The following is a 15,477-nucleotide window of genomic DNA, read 5'->3' on the forward strand; positions in this document are numbered from 1 at the left end:
GCCCCGAAACGAAAGGAAAGTAGAAAAGAAGAAAGACATATGCAGTGGCCGCTATGTATTTTATGTAATGTGAGATGCACACGGGGAATAGAGACATGAGAGGAGCCAATACAAGAAAACAACGCGTAAAATCACATAAAAGCCAGGATTACCTCGTAAACGCCATCGCTATGCTGGATTGTTGTGTCGTCGAGAAGCGTCATGCGCTTCGACACGGATATTGAAAAGGAGGTCGTCAACCTCACGGAGGGCATTGGGCCCCAATTTTGCGGACTTCATATCGGCTAGGAGTTTTCTCAGAGATCGAGAGATACCTGCCTCGCTGATGTCAGGTTCGACAGTGGCAGGGACTGGTTCCGTCTGAATTTCAGCGGTGGCAACGTCCAAGACTGGACCCGCCACGCTTGTCGACGACTGTTCTGGAACCATATCCACATCCATGTTTTGTTGGATATTGGTGTCTTGAGGCACCGGTGTGATGGAGTGGTCCACATCAGTCATTTGAGAATCGTTTGCCTCTGTGGAGGCAGTGGGGATCTTCGACTCCACCGATTTCTGGGGAGCAACAGCGTCCGAGCCAGCATCGCCGTTATCATTTGAAGCAGGAAGCAAATCGTATCCCATGGATGCCTCCACGGGAAGTTGTTCTTCCTGCGAAGGAAGAGGCTGAGACTGCGTTTCGTTGCGGGATGAACGCGACTTGCGAGAGCGGGAGCTACGGGAAGATTTGGTCTGTGTCGAGCTCTGTTCCTCCACAGGAGGAGGTGGAGGAGGCTGATCTTCGAGGCGTAAAGATTTGCGCGATCTCTTGTTTGGTCGCTGAGAAGGCTCTGCATCCTTAACTGGCTCTTCTTGGATGGTTTCCGGAATCTGAGTTTCGGGGAGCGATTCAGCCATGACAAGCTCGTCCTCCTTCTTTTGCGAGCTGCGAGTCGATCGTCGAGTGACCGTAGGCGACAGGCTGGAGGAAGAGACATCCTTGGAAGGTTGAGAAGCTGTTGTATCCTGAGACTGGACAGCTTGTGTCTCTTCAACTTCGGTTATGCCTACGTCCTTTGTGGTTGAGAGACGGGTTGATCGCCGTCTATCCCGAGAATTAGACTGAACATTGTCTTCTTCACGCTTTCTCTTCTTGGTAGCTGGCTCGGGGTCCTCAACAACGGGAGCGGATCCTGATTGACCCTTGTCAACCATGTCAACAGCTAGTTCCAGATCCTGCTCGAGCTGAGAGGCGATTTGAGATTCCAGGTCCTCACTCGAAGAGTCAACAAAGTACTCCGGAGGGACGGGAGTGGAAGGCATTTGAGCAGCCTGTTGGTTGGCTCCATCTGATGCTTTTGATCCTCCCTTTCTCTTTCGTTTCTTGGACGACGATTTTGACTTTGCACTCTGCGGAGCTGACAACTTCTCTGATGGCTTCTCAATAGTATCAGACGTAGATGTTGGTGGTACAGGAACGGCATCGGCATTCTGATTATTCGCAGTACTCTGAGTCAGCGCTGATCGAGTGCGACGACTGGGCGGGCGTTCGTCCACCTGGGGCGTGGATGCCTTTTTCCTGGCTTCTTCAGCAACTCTCGACTGGAGAAGCTTCCTCCGTCTAGCCCGGCGAGAAGAGCTGGACATTTTCTTGGGACTGGGGCTCCGAGAAGTGAGTTCGGGAGGGGAAGAAGGCAGGTCTGTCGCATCCTCCATTGTGATATCTTGGAATGGCCCTCCAGCAGCATCCAAATTCATGGCAGGAGTCAGATCTCTAGTCGCGGGTGTGGGAGAAGACCCAATAAACCCGTCTTCGTTTTCAGCTGGCACCAAGGTAGGCGTCAAGGGGATACCAGTCTGAGCATGCAGTCTGCGCAGGTGACTGGGCGTGTCGAAGCCTAGCTTGCCAGGAGTATTCGCCGGCGAGGAGGACCTAATAGATTCTATCATTCGGAACATCTCACGTCGACTCTTTTGGAAGGTAGCCGGAGCCTCGGGTGCTGCTGTGCCAGGGTTCGTAGGAAGTTGAGGTTCGCCGAGCTCTACAGGGTCAGGCAGAGCTGGTTCATTTGTCCCTATGACGGGCGATGAATGGAAGTTGGTGCTGCCATTTTCGATGGACTTTGTGGGAATTGGCTTGATCAGTCGCTGGTTTGCTGGTTTGGCCGAACTCGATGGTGCCAATTTGGACTCCTGAGCACAGGGATTAATACGGGGGACTAAAAGCGCCAGTTGGGGGGGGGGGGCTTACCTGAACTACAGCTTGCGCCGGCTGGACCGGGGCAGAGAGCCTGGAGGCCGCAGTTGACAATTCTTGGCCCATTGGAGTGGAGGAGATCAGAGTATCCAACGATGTCTTTGTAGACCTCCAGAAATCGACGAATCGCTTGGTTCTTGAGATATGAGGCGATTTCAAGCCAGCGCAGATGATTGTCGCAAAATTTTGCAATGTCGACAGCTCGTCGACAACAGCGGTTTGCAAGATGTTGAGAACAGCAGATGAAAGAGCGCGGCACTATTCGAACGGGTTAACGACTGGCGAGAGATATAGTGACAAGATAACTCACTGCAGTCAAAGCACGACTGTCCACCCCGGATGTGACATCAACCTTGAGCTCGCTGTCTTGGATCCACAGTCCCAGTGATCCCTGGAGAGTCTCGAGTGCCTGAGCGCGAAAAGACGGCGTGCCAGAGCCCAGGAAAGAAGTCAAAGATTCGATAAAGGCAGAAAGATGAAGTGTGTGAGAGGAGTCAAAGCTGTGGTAGCCTAAATCCAAGCTTCGTCCGACAGTCTCCAGAAGTTTGTGGGGGAAGGCTGACGACGTAACTGCATGAGAGATGGGGTCGTCAATTCCCAACCCGGTCTCCCGCGCAAATGGGATAGAAAGACAATGACCGAGCAGTGCGTTTGTGGGGAGATACGTGTCATTGACCGAGATTGAAGACAGACTTTCAGCAATGGGCTCTACAATGAGACCGTAAAGGACGTGATCTCCTTTCTCCGTTCTTGCCACACGCACATACGCGTCGAGAAGTCGCGACCATTCTTGAGATGCACACGGGAAAGAAATACCAGCCACAAGGATCTTGGTGATTATCTCGTAATCCCGAGAAACAGAGCCGTCGCGCTCTCGTGCAGACTCAATGGGGAACGATTGCAATGCATCTGCTGCTGCGAGTGCCGTCCCTTTCCAAATTACTTCCAACAGTTGCGGCGAATTGGAAGTGAACTTCAATTCCACGACGCTCAATTCAGCACACTGGTGGAGAAGTTCGAGACGAGATCCACGCGATATCCTTCCATTACACGATGCTGTGATTAATCCGTCGATAAGGCGAATGTATGATGGGGTTGGCGACGATATCACGGTAATTCTGCTGATGGTGCGCAAAAGATGTAGAATAGGGCTATCCAAATTGGTACCCGAGGCGGAAGGGCGATGTGTTGGAGTACTAGAGGTCTGGAATGACCCATCCCCAATTTTCAGCATGAGCTTTTCGGTAAAGGGAATGCCTCCAAGGGAGAGAATCATGGTCGTAGACAAGAACTGGAACCTTTCAAAGAAAGCTTCCTCGCCGTGCCCTCCGGTGGCGTTCAAGGAAGACGGCCCTGTGGCCCAGAGACGATGTAACAAACCAAGAACACTGGCAACAGCTTGCATAGACTCCCCAGATGGTGTGATTTCTTTGCTGGAGGCAAGAGAAAGTGCGCTAGCTAGACCGTTCCAGGCGAGGGCGATATTTGACTTCTCGAGTTCCTGTTGGTTCCAGACCGAAGACTTGAAAAGAGACTCGAAAACTCCCAGAACTGATGGTATTTTCGAACGAACCCAGCGAGGTTCAACCGATGGCAGTTCTTCGACCTCCATTTTGGAAATCTCGGTGATCCGAGAGTCGGTAATGCGAGAGTCGGCGATCCGGGTCTCAGTCCATACTTTTGCCTGTGGGCACCATAGCAAGTGCGCCAACACAAGTGACGCGCTATCGGCCAGGGCGGGGAAAGCGGAGAAAATAGTAGAGGACGGAGCTGCGACGTATTCCTCCCAAATCATATCGACATGGTGATAAGGGAGAGATGGACGGAAAGCGTAATAGAGCAAGTAGTTATAGCTGCTCAATGCAAGTTGAGAGGGTGGTGACCCAGATTTGTCGGACTTCTTTCGCTCGAATTGCGAGAACACTGGTTTGCCTAGCATCTTGAGAAGCAATCGGTCGGTGGATTCGTTGGGGCTCACGGCATAGATAAACCAGATCCAGCCCAAAATAGCTTGAGCTTTTATAGCCGGCTCGCTGCAATTGAAACACTTCTGGAGGACAAGAAGCCATTCTTTGAAATGCTCCCATTGGTCGAGATTCCACTTTTTGCTTCGCAACAAAAGAATCACGATGGTCCAAATCTGCGGGACGTGTATGCCCGTGTCACTGGATGCCATCATTCGTGACATTCGCTCTCGAATCTCCGTTACTAATTTTCGATCGCCCTCCAATGGTCGTTCAAAAAGCATCCGGATGTTGTTCGATAACGCAAGTGTTGGGCCCGCGGCGAGGGAAATTTGGAAACCAAGAGAAATGGCTTTGGCCCGTGTCTCTTTGTGAGAATGAAGCAAGCCGAAGACGAGGTGCTCCATCCATAGTGATGGTTGTGAGAGGAAAGTTGACTTGGATTGGGACAAGAGTCGCGAATAGATGCACAATCGATGGAAGGAAATGGCTTTGCCATTGACGTGTTTGGTGAGTTCTTGCAACGCTGTAAGAAGACGGATGACTCGAGAGGTCGTCATGATCTTCGAAGTGAAATTCTGCGTGGAGAGAATCGACAGGTAGTGGGTTAGGACGGACTTTGCACCTTTGGTCTCCTGGAGAGAGGTGATCGCGTGCTCCACCAGAAAGATTTTGAAATCCTCCGAGAGGTGCGATGATATGTCTGTTTGCCATATAAAAGCAGCGGATAGTTTCAAGGCTTGATTAGCCAGACTTGTATCCATAGGTGTCCCGTTGACCAAGTCGCGAGTCACGTCGCGTTGGATGAAATCCGTGATCAAGCCTAGCTTCTCCCCGATTTCGTTCCCGCGCAGCAATCCATCATATGTCCGTAATGCTCCAAAGAAGTTGATATATGCATCAAGGCGAGAAGAGACGGACTCTCCTGCCAATTGCTGAACTACCGACTGGAGCAGCATGTCGAATGATTCGGTTGTGTACTTGTTAACATTTGGGGACCACACGGGGATCGGAGAGCTTGTCTCCTTGAGAATCGACTTGAAAGGTCTGCCTTCGCTGCCTTGGGTGCTGTCGAATGCTGCGTTCGTAATGGGGTTTGCGTCGTTAGGTCTGCTGACCGATTGGGATTTGGGTGACCCGATGACGGTGTACAGCCATGGCGAGAAGTTCACACGTTTGGAACCGTGGCTTGACGGAGGCGCCCTGGAAGCATCCGCCGTTTGCGACGAAGCTCCCGGGGTCTGGAGAGGATGCGGGGATTGGGGGTCGTTCTGATCGATTCGAGAACCCGGCCTAGGAGGTGTTGGTGGGCGAGCAGGGAGAGGGCCGAGGATCTCTACCATGGTTTAGAGACGAGATGAGGATGAGAAATAAATGAGAGTAAGGACCATTGCTGGGTGTTGAGTAGACAAAGACGAGCCCTCCCAACGAATTCCTTGCTTGATCGTAGTGGAATCGGGAGTAGCGTTGAGGCCAGGGCCAGTGAAAACTAAACGGGCAACGCGCCTGTCGCGAATCGCGTAAAGTGGCCGCGTGAAGCCCGATCTCTCAGGCGAAAAGGCACCCAGGCATCCAGGCACACGGAAGCGGGTCACACCTGCCAAACGATCGATCGGTCCTTCTTTGTTGACTCGTTGAGTATTCTACAGTTTACATCTCTGGTCCCTCTACTTTCTTGGTTTCTAGCTCCTTTCATTGCTTGTGTAAATCTTATTTGCCATAACATACAACTCTGTTGCTAGATCAATCTTGAAAACCAGCGGTGTGGCTGCCGAGGCCACCGCAGACCAGCGGAACTGATGTTCCAATTACGATAGCGGAGGATTTCAAGGTTGCAGTATGCAGATTAGCAAAGGTATTTCTTGGTGTAGAAACTAAAAACTAACAAAGCTACCGGTCTGACGATGGTTGCCGGCCCTAGTCGAATTTCCAGGGTTCAACATTGATGGGATCATCCTGCAGGCGGGCCTAAAACTAAAAACCACAGCTCAGGTGGGGTGCGCTGCTTCCTGATTCATGACGGAGTCGCTACTTTCCCCGCGTCGCTTCTTCCTTCTTCTCCCACTTCCACTCGAGCGCAACATCCCACCAACTTGCTTTGTATGTCATGATCAAGGCATAGCATTGTCGGGCAACATACGAACTCAACCGCCACCAATTCCCATCCCGACTGGCGGCCTATCCTTCGAACGACCGAGGTGAAGTTCCGAGTCGGACGACCGCAGGATAGCATGAGTCTTAACCAGCTGCAAGGAGCAGGTGTGTCTTTGCAGATAGCCGTCTACTCGCAGTCACATAATCGGAATACCAGCATAGACTAACTAGCTATTACAGCCAAGCTGCAGCAGGTCACTCAGTTGCTGGGCATCCTCAAAAAAGACCTGCAAGAGAAGCAGCTTACCCCGACTCGTAAGTTTTAGGATTAAGATGTCGCTAGATAATTGAGGCTAACGTACGAGTCTCGTGTGATTACAGAAAAGGTTCAGACCCTTCTACAGCTGCGCCAGCATGGCACGAATCCTGTCGACGCCGGACCGATCTATTGCAGCGATGTACGATGAAGACCCGCCGTCGCGTTCCTTACCATATACTGGGCTCTGACAACTGTTCTAGGGGATTGGACTATTGGCGCGTTATGGAGTTGAAGGAGAGACGGCCGATGTGCGACGCGCTGCCTTGCGCTGCGTGGCCAATGCTCTCCTTCTCGACTCCAGCATGCGCCAGGTCTTCGCCGACACGGGATACGGTGGCAGACTGGCGGAAAGGCTCAAGGTGGATAATAATGCCCTCCATTTCGAAAACTTGCGAGCATTGCTGATCGGTTATTAAACTCTCCAGACTGATAATTCAGAAGACGAGATGGTGACTAGTCGAATCTTGTTCCTTTCGACTTATGACAGCAACATGGACTTTGATGTCCTAATCAACAAACACTCCCTAGGGGATAACGTTAATTATGTGTGTCTCCCGCCCCTTCAACTTTGAGGACATAGACTCATTAGAACAGCAACTATCCCGACACGCTAAACAATTCCCTAAATCCGGTCGACCTCCATTGACGCAGATGGACGAATTAGCACTTACCGATACCCTGAAGCTCATTTTCAACGTTTCAAAGTTGTACCCCGACCTTGCTGTCACCTTCTCGCCTTCAATCCCCCACATCTTGAAGATTATCAGCCGGATGGAAATCCCAGCCAAGCCGCTTGATGGTTTGATCAGCTACCTAATCAACTCTTTATCGGTCCTGGATCTAGAGGAGAAGAAGGAGAAGCATTTTGAAAGCAACCCTCTCTTCCCCAAGTTCAACCAAAACTGCAATGTTGACAAGCTAATCAATATCCTTGACCAAGCGGTTTCACTCTACCGCCCAGAAGAGCTTGAAGAGAAAGCAGTCCCACTTTTACACTCTCTCATCATTGTCCATGAAATTGCCCCTGATGGTCCCCGCAAGTATATGCAATGGCTTCTCCTCCCTGAAGATAGTGACCGCAGCTTGCCAATTGGACGCTCGGACACTCTTGCTTCAAAACTGTTGCAGCTGTCTACAAGTCCCTATCCTAACTTGAAAACCGGCATCTCTGAACTGATGTTCGTTCTTTCTGGAAAGGATGCTGAAAATCTGACACGGCGTATCGGATATGGATTTGCTGCTGGCTTCTTGGCTTCCCGTGGCATGGAGATCCCGCAGACTGCTGGCGAAGCCTTTGCCACGAATAACGCTAATGACCTGGATTCGGAGGTCAATCCAATCACTGGACAGCGCTGGGCCGCCGAGCCGAAGGATACGGGTCCTCCTATGACTGATGAGGAGAAGGAGAGAGAAGCAGAAAGACTCTTTGTCTTGTTTGAAAGGTTGGTGTTCCCGTGTATCTACGTGGCGATACTTGTTTACTGATTGATCTTTTTCCATTACAGGGCGAAGGCAAATGGTCTTATAACCATGGAAAACCCTGTGGCGCAGGCAGTCCGGGAGGGGCGCTTTGAAGAACTCCCGGATGATGCCGATAGCGATTGAGGAAGTCTAAGGTAGGACTTCATTTTGAGATACTTAATCGGCCTATATTTCATGCATTGGATGATTCTCTTCCATTCACGAGACTCGAGATTCGCATTAGAGTAGCACGAGAGAGATACCTATATAGTGGATCTTGTTATTGGCAAGCCAAAAGCTGTAGCTTGCATGGCATAGGCTTAATGAGGATAACTCTATTCCTTGCCTAAATTTCCAAAGAACTCTAATCATAACCCAAAAGATAGCCCGGATGATTCTGAAGCTATCTATGGAGACGGCTTAAAAAACTTTCGAACAGATCTTTAAAAACACCTTTAGAAGGATTTTTCAAAATAATGGTAAACAAAGCGTATCTGGCCAGACTCTTCCTCTTGTCGCTATATTCAGACTTATAAACGGAGAGGAAACCAACCGAATTAAGCTCAGGTTAACGTGCTATTCACATCGTGCAGAAACCCCACCATACTAAAGGTGCCGTATACCTAGGAGCAAACCACGTGACTCGTGTATACTAATGTTTATATCATCAAGTACGATAATTCCTTGTGTTATAATTTTTCTATATTAACATGATTTTTTTTCGAGAAGTGACTCGAAGCGGAAAGAAGTATAGAGTAATCACTTGTCGATTCCAGTGCAGACCGGCCCGATGACGTACCGTGGGCGGACACGGATTTCGGGCGGCAGTACTCCTCGCCGCCCGCCGAAAAAAAATATGCGCGGGGCACAGCACGCGCTCCCCACCTTGACTATATTACCCCGATACTTTCTCTTCTCGCTGTAATTTTTCACAAGCGTTGAATTCATCAACACACAATCAAGATGTCTAAGCCATTTGATCCCGAGCAGGCTGAGAACCTGGAGGATGTACGTTACCGAGCGCTTCCCCGCAGTCCGGAGACCAGCTCATCGTTAACCATTTCCACAGATGGAGAAGCAGTTCGCTGTCAAGGGTTAGTCGCCAAACGCAATATCACATCGTGATTAAGCTTATCCACCAACAATCTTCCTCTTAATCAATGCCAAATGAAATGCAGTCAGCGCTGACGTACAAACCTCCACACAGCTGTCGAACACCTCATGACATACTGGGCGATCCTCGAGAAGGTGAAGGGCTCGCAGCTGCGCCTCACCAAGATGGACGACGAGATCTACGATTCCTTCAAGGCCGACTTCCCCGAATTTGACCCCGCCGCGCCCCTCAACGAGGACGAGATGAAGAGCAAGGCTGGCAAGGAGAAGTGGCGCAACTGGATCAACAAGTTCGAGAAGAAGATTGAGGATTTCAACTTCGGCACGATCATTCGCCTCCGCCCCGATGTCGAGTATGACGAGGATACCACCCTCTTCGGTAAGCTATCGTGAACACAGGAACGGCTCTGTTGAAGTAGGGACATTAGCTAATGGTGGAACCCAGGTGTTCGCATGCAATTCTACGCTGTTGAGATTGCTCGGTAAGACTTTCTCCAACACATTGTTTGCACAATCAGACTGACCTATATAGTAACCGTGCGGGTCTGAACGACTGGATCTACGAGCGCTCCCAGAAGGCTAGCTCTTGAGCACACATACCCATGTCATCTACTGTGCTTGACTTGAACCCAAGTTCGGCTCCACAACCGGGCTGTTAGACCGACGGCATGTACCTGTTTCGTGGCTCCCCTGAGGGTCACGGCTTATGATTTGTAGCGACTCAGACGGAAGTGCTCCGCTGGGTCGTTTCTCGACCGACTGAGCAGATGGGGGGCAGTGATGGACAAGTGATAACGATTTTGATATGGTGCTTGTCATTTAGAGGTGGATTGGCCATGATCTCCGAATTAGAGGCCATCATGAGAATTTACAATATACCCGGAATTAAAATGGCATTTCATGATTAGTGATTATTTTCTGCTTTGACCCGAACATGGGTGGCTGGCTAGTTGGGCCCGCATCAGGTCCACGACTGTGCGGTGGCGCTTTGAACTCGACAAACAAACTAGAAATTGTGATCATCCCTGAAACTAACCAATCTTATCTTCCTGGAGGCACTCGCACCCTGCAAACAAAGAACGTTCCCTTTCGTGGATGCAGCCTAGCCCCTCTCCACGTGACAATCGAGAACAATGAATCGACCAGGATTGTTGCATCTCGTTCCCCACCCTTCCTCTCATCAATCTTTCCGCATCAGGAAACTTTTGTGATTGTTCTTCGAGAACAATGAATCACCATGGCTTATACGACGGCATTTATGCCTACACGAGGGGATTTCGAACTCCTCTTTCTCGTCTGGTACCATGGTCTCGATATTTAAAAAATTCTGCTTTCTATGATACGCATACCTGCTATGATCACCAGAAGCAATGGGCCTCAAAACTAAGATCCCAGACCACGACAGTGCTTCAATTCAAAATGATAATGCAGCTGGGCTGGCACCCGGCTGGAAATCCCTATTCAGTTTCACGACCCGGCGACACTTGCCAACGCTCATCATAGGGGCCTTCCTTGCCCTGCTCGCTGGATGCGTGACACCTGCCCTAGCTATATCTCTGGGAAACGTCTTCGATGCGTTTACATCATTCGGAGCCGGTCAGATTGCCATCGATGGGCTTCGCAGCAAAATTGTTACCAGTTGTTTTGGTATGCTTGGGCTGGGAGCCGCTGGCTGGTTTCTCAATAGCGCATACTTCGCGGTATTCATCGCATTCGGAGAGCTCCAAGCTTCGAATATCCGCAACAAGGTCTTTACTGAGTTGATCCAACGAGATGTTGAATGGTTCGAGGCCCAGCAGGAAGGGTCAGGGGCTTTCCTGTCTGGAGTCCAAGCGTGAGTTGTTTCTTCGTTCATATCTGAAGTATTACTAATATATCGTCTAGTCACATCCACGAACTTCAAATGGCTACATCACAGCCTCTTGGTCTGCTTTTGCAGTATCTCTGTCGCTCATTAGTGTCCCTGGGATTAGGATTCTATACTTCGTGGAGTCTTTCCCTCGTGACATTAGCCGGAATCCCCATTTTCTCGTCCGTCATTGTCTTCCTATCCACAAGGATGAAACCCAGCATCAAAGCACAGCAAGAGGAGCTAACCCAGGCTTCGAAGGTTGCGAGCAATGCCATCAATTCTATCGATGCAGTCAAATGCTTGAACGGCCAGCGGATAGAATTGTGGAGCTTCTCCAGTCGGATCGAGCAATCCGCTATTCACTACCTCCGACAAGCAAGGCTCAATTCTTTGCAAATCTCGTTCGTTCGGTGGATGATGTTTGGCATGTTCGTTCAAGGGTTTTGGTACGGAAGCTCCCTTGCTAGAAACGGCAAGATCACCTCTGGTGAAGTTCTGAGAACTTTTTGGGCATGCTTAACTGCAGCGCAGTCTATCGAGCAAGTGCTGCCACAAATTATTGTATTGGAGAAAGGAAAAGTTGCGAGTGCCATGCTCAAGTCAATCATGCGCCAACCGGCGCCGGAGAGGGTTGTGAGCGAGACCAAAGGAACTCTGTATCCCGAACACTGTGAAGGTGATATCGAGGTTAACAATGTATGTATATTATTTGCAGCTCCTCATTGTCTGGCATCGTACTAACAATTTGATCAGGTATCATTCTCATACCCCAGTCAACCAGACCGTGTCGTTCTAAATCCATCGACATTTTTCTTCCCAGCCGGTGAGACGACCTTCGTCATTGGCAAGAGTGGCTCTGGGAAAACCACCCTCGGTCAGCTATTGATGCGATTTTATCCTCTTACCTCTGGAGAAATCCTGATTGATGGGAACCCGATCGATGCACTCAACATCAACTGGGTCAGGAATAATATTACGCTGGTGGAACAACGAAGTGTGCTGTTCAATGACTCCGTACTGAAGAATATCGCTTTTGGTCGTCAGGACTATGAGAACGTGTCAAGAGGAGACGTTCAAAGCTCGATCGAGGTTGCAATGTTGAAAAGCGTTCTTGAGAGCCTTCCCGAGGGACTTGATACTTGTGTTGGTCCCGGTGGGAATCATTTGAGTGGAGGTCAGAAACAGCGAGTTGCCATTGCCAGAGCGAGGTTACGCGACACGCCGATTCTGATCTTGGATGAGCCAACCAGTGCTTTGGATCCTGCAAATCGAGTGGCAGTGATGAAGGCGATCCGAGAGTGGCGGAGCGAAAAGACAACCATTATCATCACTCACGACATGTCGCACATCACCGAACAAGATTATGTCTATATTTTGGAAAATGGCACAATTGTGCAGAGTGGGTACCGGGATACTGTGGAGAAGCAGCCTGGGAGTGAGAAATACTTTCGCGCCACAACAAAGGCAGATCAGAATACGGCAGATCAGAATACCGGCAGCCTGGGGAAAGAGTTAGGGGAGAGGGCATATTATGGCCTTTCTTGGGAGGATCCATCTCGCCAAAACCTGACAACTGAGCCTGCCAGACCTCCCAGTGCACGCTTTAATCCAAGAGAATTGTTGGCGCAACATCACGCTCGCTCCAGTTCATGGTCAAGTGCACGGAATTCGACCCTGAGAAGAGATGATGCCATCTCTGTCGATGACACTATGTTGAACATATCATATGATCTCAGCAAACATGGATCTTTGGTTGGTATTCCTAGAAGGGAGATGTCGCCAGTAAGACCGGCCTCATACTACTCAAGACCAATGGAGGAATTCGAGATGATTCGAATCGACCGCAGCTTCCTGGATGACCCTTCAAGTCACACATTGTCTTACGAGTCTGCTCCCGATCTTGATTCGAAGCACTCAAGGCTTGTTCAAACGGACCAGATCTCAAAGCCACAGAAGGAACAAGATGAAAAGGGCATGATATCTTTATCTCAAATCATGGGTACTATTGTGCCTATATTGACCCCAAAACAACGTGTCATCCTCTTCCTAGGGGTTCTCGCGGCTCTGGCTCATGCCAGTGCGACCCCAATCTTCTCATACTGCCTGTCGCAGCTATTCAGCACCTTCTATGCCGGCACCAACAGCGCCAAGCTAACGATGACATGGTCGCTGGCTGTACTCGGAGTCTCCATTGGAGATGGCCTAGCTTCTTTCTTCATGCATTACTTCCTCGAGTTCTGCGGCGAGGCATGGATGGACGCACTCCGGAAGAAAGCGTTCGAGCGAGTGCTTGATCAACCTCGGGCCTGGTTTGAGCAAGAGGGAAACAGCTCGTTCAGGCTCACAGCTTATCTGGATCAAAATGGTGAGGACATGCGGAACCTGCTTGGTCGCTTTGCTGGATTCGTGATCGTTGCTGCATCAATCACAGTGATGGCGATTATCTGGAGCTTGATTGTCTGCTGGAAGTTGACCTTGGTGGCCCTTGCTTGTGGCCCATTCATTTACGCAATTACTCGAGGCTTCGAAGGCGTCAATGGGATTTGGGAGCATCGGTGCAACGAAGCCAGTGCAGTTGCCACAGACATCTTCATGGAAACTTTTGCGGAGATTCGCACCGTCAGAACTCTCACGTTGGAGGGTTACTTTCATAACAAGCAGGCGGACGCTATCTCGAAATGTCTGGCAATTGGGTTGAAACGTGCAGGTTACACTGGCCTGCTCTTCGGCATGCTGGAGTCGACGGTGATGTTTGCAAGTGGTAAGTGTGTTCCCAAAAATCGAGGATACAACAGCCACTAAGATCAATAGCTTTGATATTTTACTATGGTGCCGTACTTGTGGCTTCCGAATTTACCGTCAATGATGTGATGATGGTGTTCTCGCTACTTCTTTTCAGCATCGGATATGCGGCTCAAATTCTATCATGGAGTAAGCAACGAATTCCCCCACATGCAAAAAGATTTCCTTCTAATATGTCATTCCAGTCCCTCAAATCAACACCTCCCGTGAGGTTGCAACCCAACTTCTTCGGCTTGCCAATCTTCCCGCAGCGAATTCCCATGAACATCGGGGTGACCTCAGGCTCCCCAGGCTCACTCCGATTCAAATTTTCAATCTTGACTTCAGATATCCCTCGAGACCCGACACAACGGTCTTGGCTAACGTGTCAATCCAAATCGCCCAGAATTCATGCACTGCGATCGTCGGTCGCTCTGGATCCGGCAAGTCGACCATTGCTTCGTTACTACTGGCGCTATACGAAGCGCCCGTGTCCAAAGATGGTTGGCCTACCGTGAAACTCGGTGGAGCAGGCATATCACGCTTGCACATTCCAACTCTAAGATCGCACATCTCAATCGTATCGCAGCAGCCAATTATATTCCCCGGAACCATCTACGCCAACATCAGCTACGGACTCGCAGACCGGGCTTCCATACACAGCGTACGTGTCGCAGCGGAGGCAGCTGGCATCGACGATTTCATCCTCTCTCTTCCAAACGGATACTTCACTGTGATCGGTGATGGTGGTATCGGGCTGTCGGGCGGCCAGAAGCAGCGTTTGGTGATTGCCCGTGCTCTGCTTCGTGAGCCCCAGATCCTCATCTTGGACGAGGCAACTTCCAGTCTCGATCCTGCGGGTGCAGAGCTTGTTCGTCAAACGGTGCAGAAGCTCGTGGCCACCCGGAAGGACCTCACTGTGATTATCATCACCCATGCGAAGGAGATGATTGAAATTGCAGATCATGTTATTGTTCTTGATCAGGGGGTTGTCGTGGAAGATGGGTCGTACCGGGATCTTTCGCAGCGAGTGGGTGGGAAACTATATGGGTTGATGAATGACCCTGAGCAAGCATAGTTCTACTCTAGCATGGCCTCTTTTTTTCTTTTTTTCATTGGCTTCGTTTTGATCCAGATGAGGCCTGTTGCATCATCTCGCTCTAGCATTTCTTTCTCCAAACTATTTCTCGATAAATCGCAATTGAGGTAGAACAATGATTTCCCTAAACCACAACCCTTAACGCAACACAAATTAAGAATCATCCTGTAACAGCAGTTAAGGGTCCACGAGCGATTTCGGAATGTATCTCCGAAATACCCATCTTCCATACAAGCTGCAGTTCCTCCCAAGCCCAGTCGGTGTAATTTTCCTAATCCATGCAAAGCCCAAAGTACTCCGCGAGGCCCATGCGCCAACTTTTCCCTTATTTTAGTAGTAGTAACCTCTGTCCACGCTTCAACCAACCAGATAACTGTAATTTGTCCACTAGTCTGAGACCTAACGAGTACAATCTGGTAAAGTAGATTGGGCCACGCAAGTCTTGGGGGCCGGAGAGGTCCCGTAAGGCTGTCCGGTTTTGCCAAGAAGTCGCGGGTAGTGCCCTTCGGAGGACAAACCTGCCGTACCTGCCGGGTCGAGGGGAAGATTTGGTCAAAT

The 15,477-nt window shown here is 50.1% G+C and overlaps 4 protein-coding genes across 4 annotated transcripts; 3 read left to right on the forward strand and 1 right to left on the reverse strand.

Annotated features, from left to right (window-relative positions):
- Positions 1-168: 168 nt before the first annotated feature.
- N7496_000738 (uncharacterized protein) lies at positions 169-5,543 on the reverse strand (the record flags this gene model as incomplete). The annotated part of the gene is made up of 3 exons (XM_056693669.1): positions 169-2,172; positions 2,231-2,494; positions 2,547-5,543. The coding sequence occupies 3 exons, from the start codon at positions 5,541-5,543 to the stop codon at positions 169-171; spliced, it is 5,265 nt and encodes a 1,754-aa protein (XP_056560398.1).
- An 888-nt stretch (positions 5,544-6,431) lies between these two features.
- Positions 6,432-8,218, forward strand: N7496_000739 (synembryn; the record flags this gene model as incomplete). The annotated part of the gene is made up of 7 exons (XM_056693670.1): positions 6,432-6,459; positions 6,535-6,609; positions 6,676-6,752; positions 6,814-6,972; positions 7,039-7,158; positions 7,208-8,055; positions 8,119-8,218. 7 exons carry the CDS (start codon positions 6,432-6,434, stop codon positions 8,216-8,218), a joined length of 1,407 nt encoding a protein of 468 aa, XP_056560399.1.
- An 819-nt stretch (positions 8,219-9,037) lies between these two features.
- N7496_000740 (polysaccharide biosynthesis domain-containing protein) lies at positions 9,038-9,777 on the forward strand (the record flags this gene model as incomplete). Its single annotated transcript, XM_056693671.1, has 5 exons — positions 9,038-9,082; positions 9,144-9,168; positions 9,282-9,566; positions 9,633-9,669; positions 9,720-9,777. The coding sequence occupies 5 exons, from the start codon at positions 9,038-9,040 to the stop codon at positions 9,775-9,777; spliced, it is 450 nt and encodes a 149-aa protein (XP_056560400.1).
- Positions 9,778-10,557: 780 nt separating this feature from the next.
- Positions 10,558-14,898, forward strand: N7496_000741 (ABC transporter ATP-binding protein; the record flags this gene model as incomplete). The annotated part of the gene is made up of 5 exons (XM_056693672.1): positions 10,558-11,021; positions 11,072-11,735; positions 11,793-13,800; positions 13,851-13,970; positions 14,027-14,898. The coding sequence occupies 5 exons, from the start codon at positions 10,558-10,560 to the stop codon at positions 14,896-14,898; spliced, it is 4,128 nt and encodes a 1,375-aa protein (XP_056560401.1).
- Positions 14,899-15,477: the final 579 nt, after the last annotated feature.

Source organism: Penicillium cataractarum (genome assembly GCF_028827025.1).
Source record: "Penicillium cataractarum strain IBT 29864 chromosome Unknown utg000001l, whole genome shotgun sequence".
Classification (NCBI taxonomy): domain Eukaryota; kingdom Fungi; phylum Ascomycota; class Eurotiomycetes; order Eurotiales; family Aspergillaceae; genus Penicillium; species Penicillium cataractarum.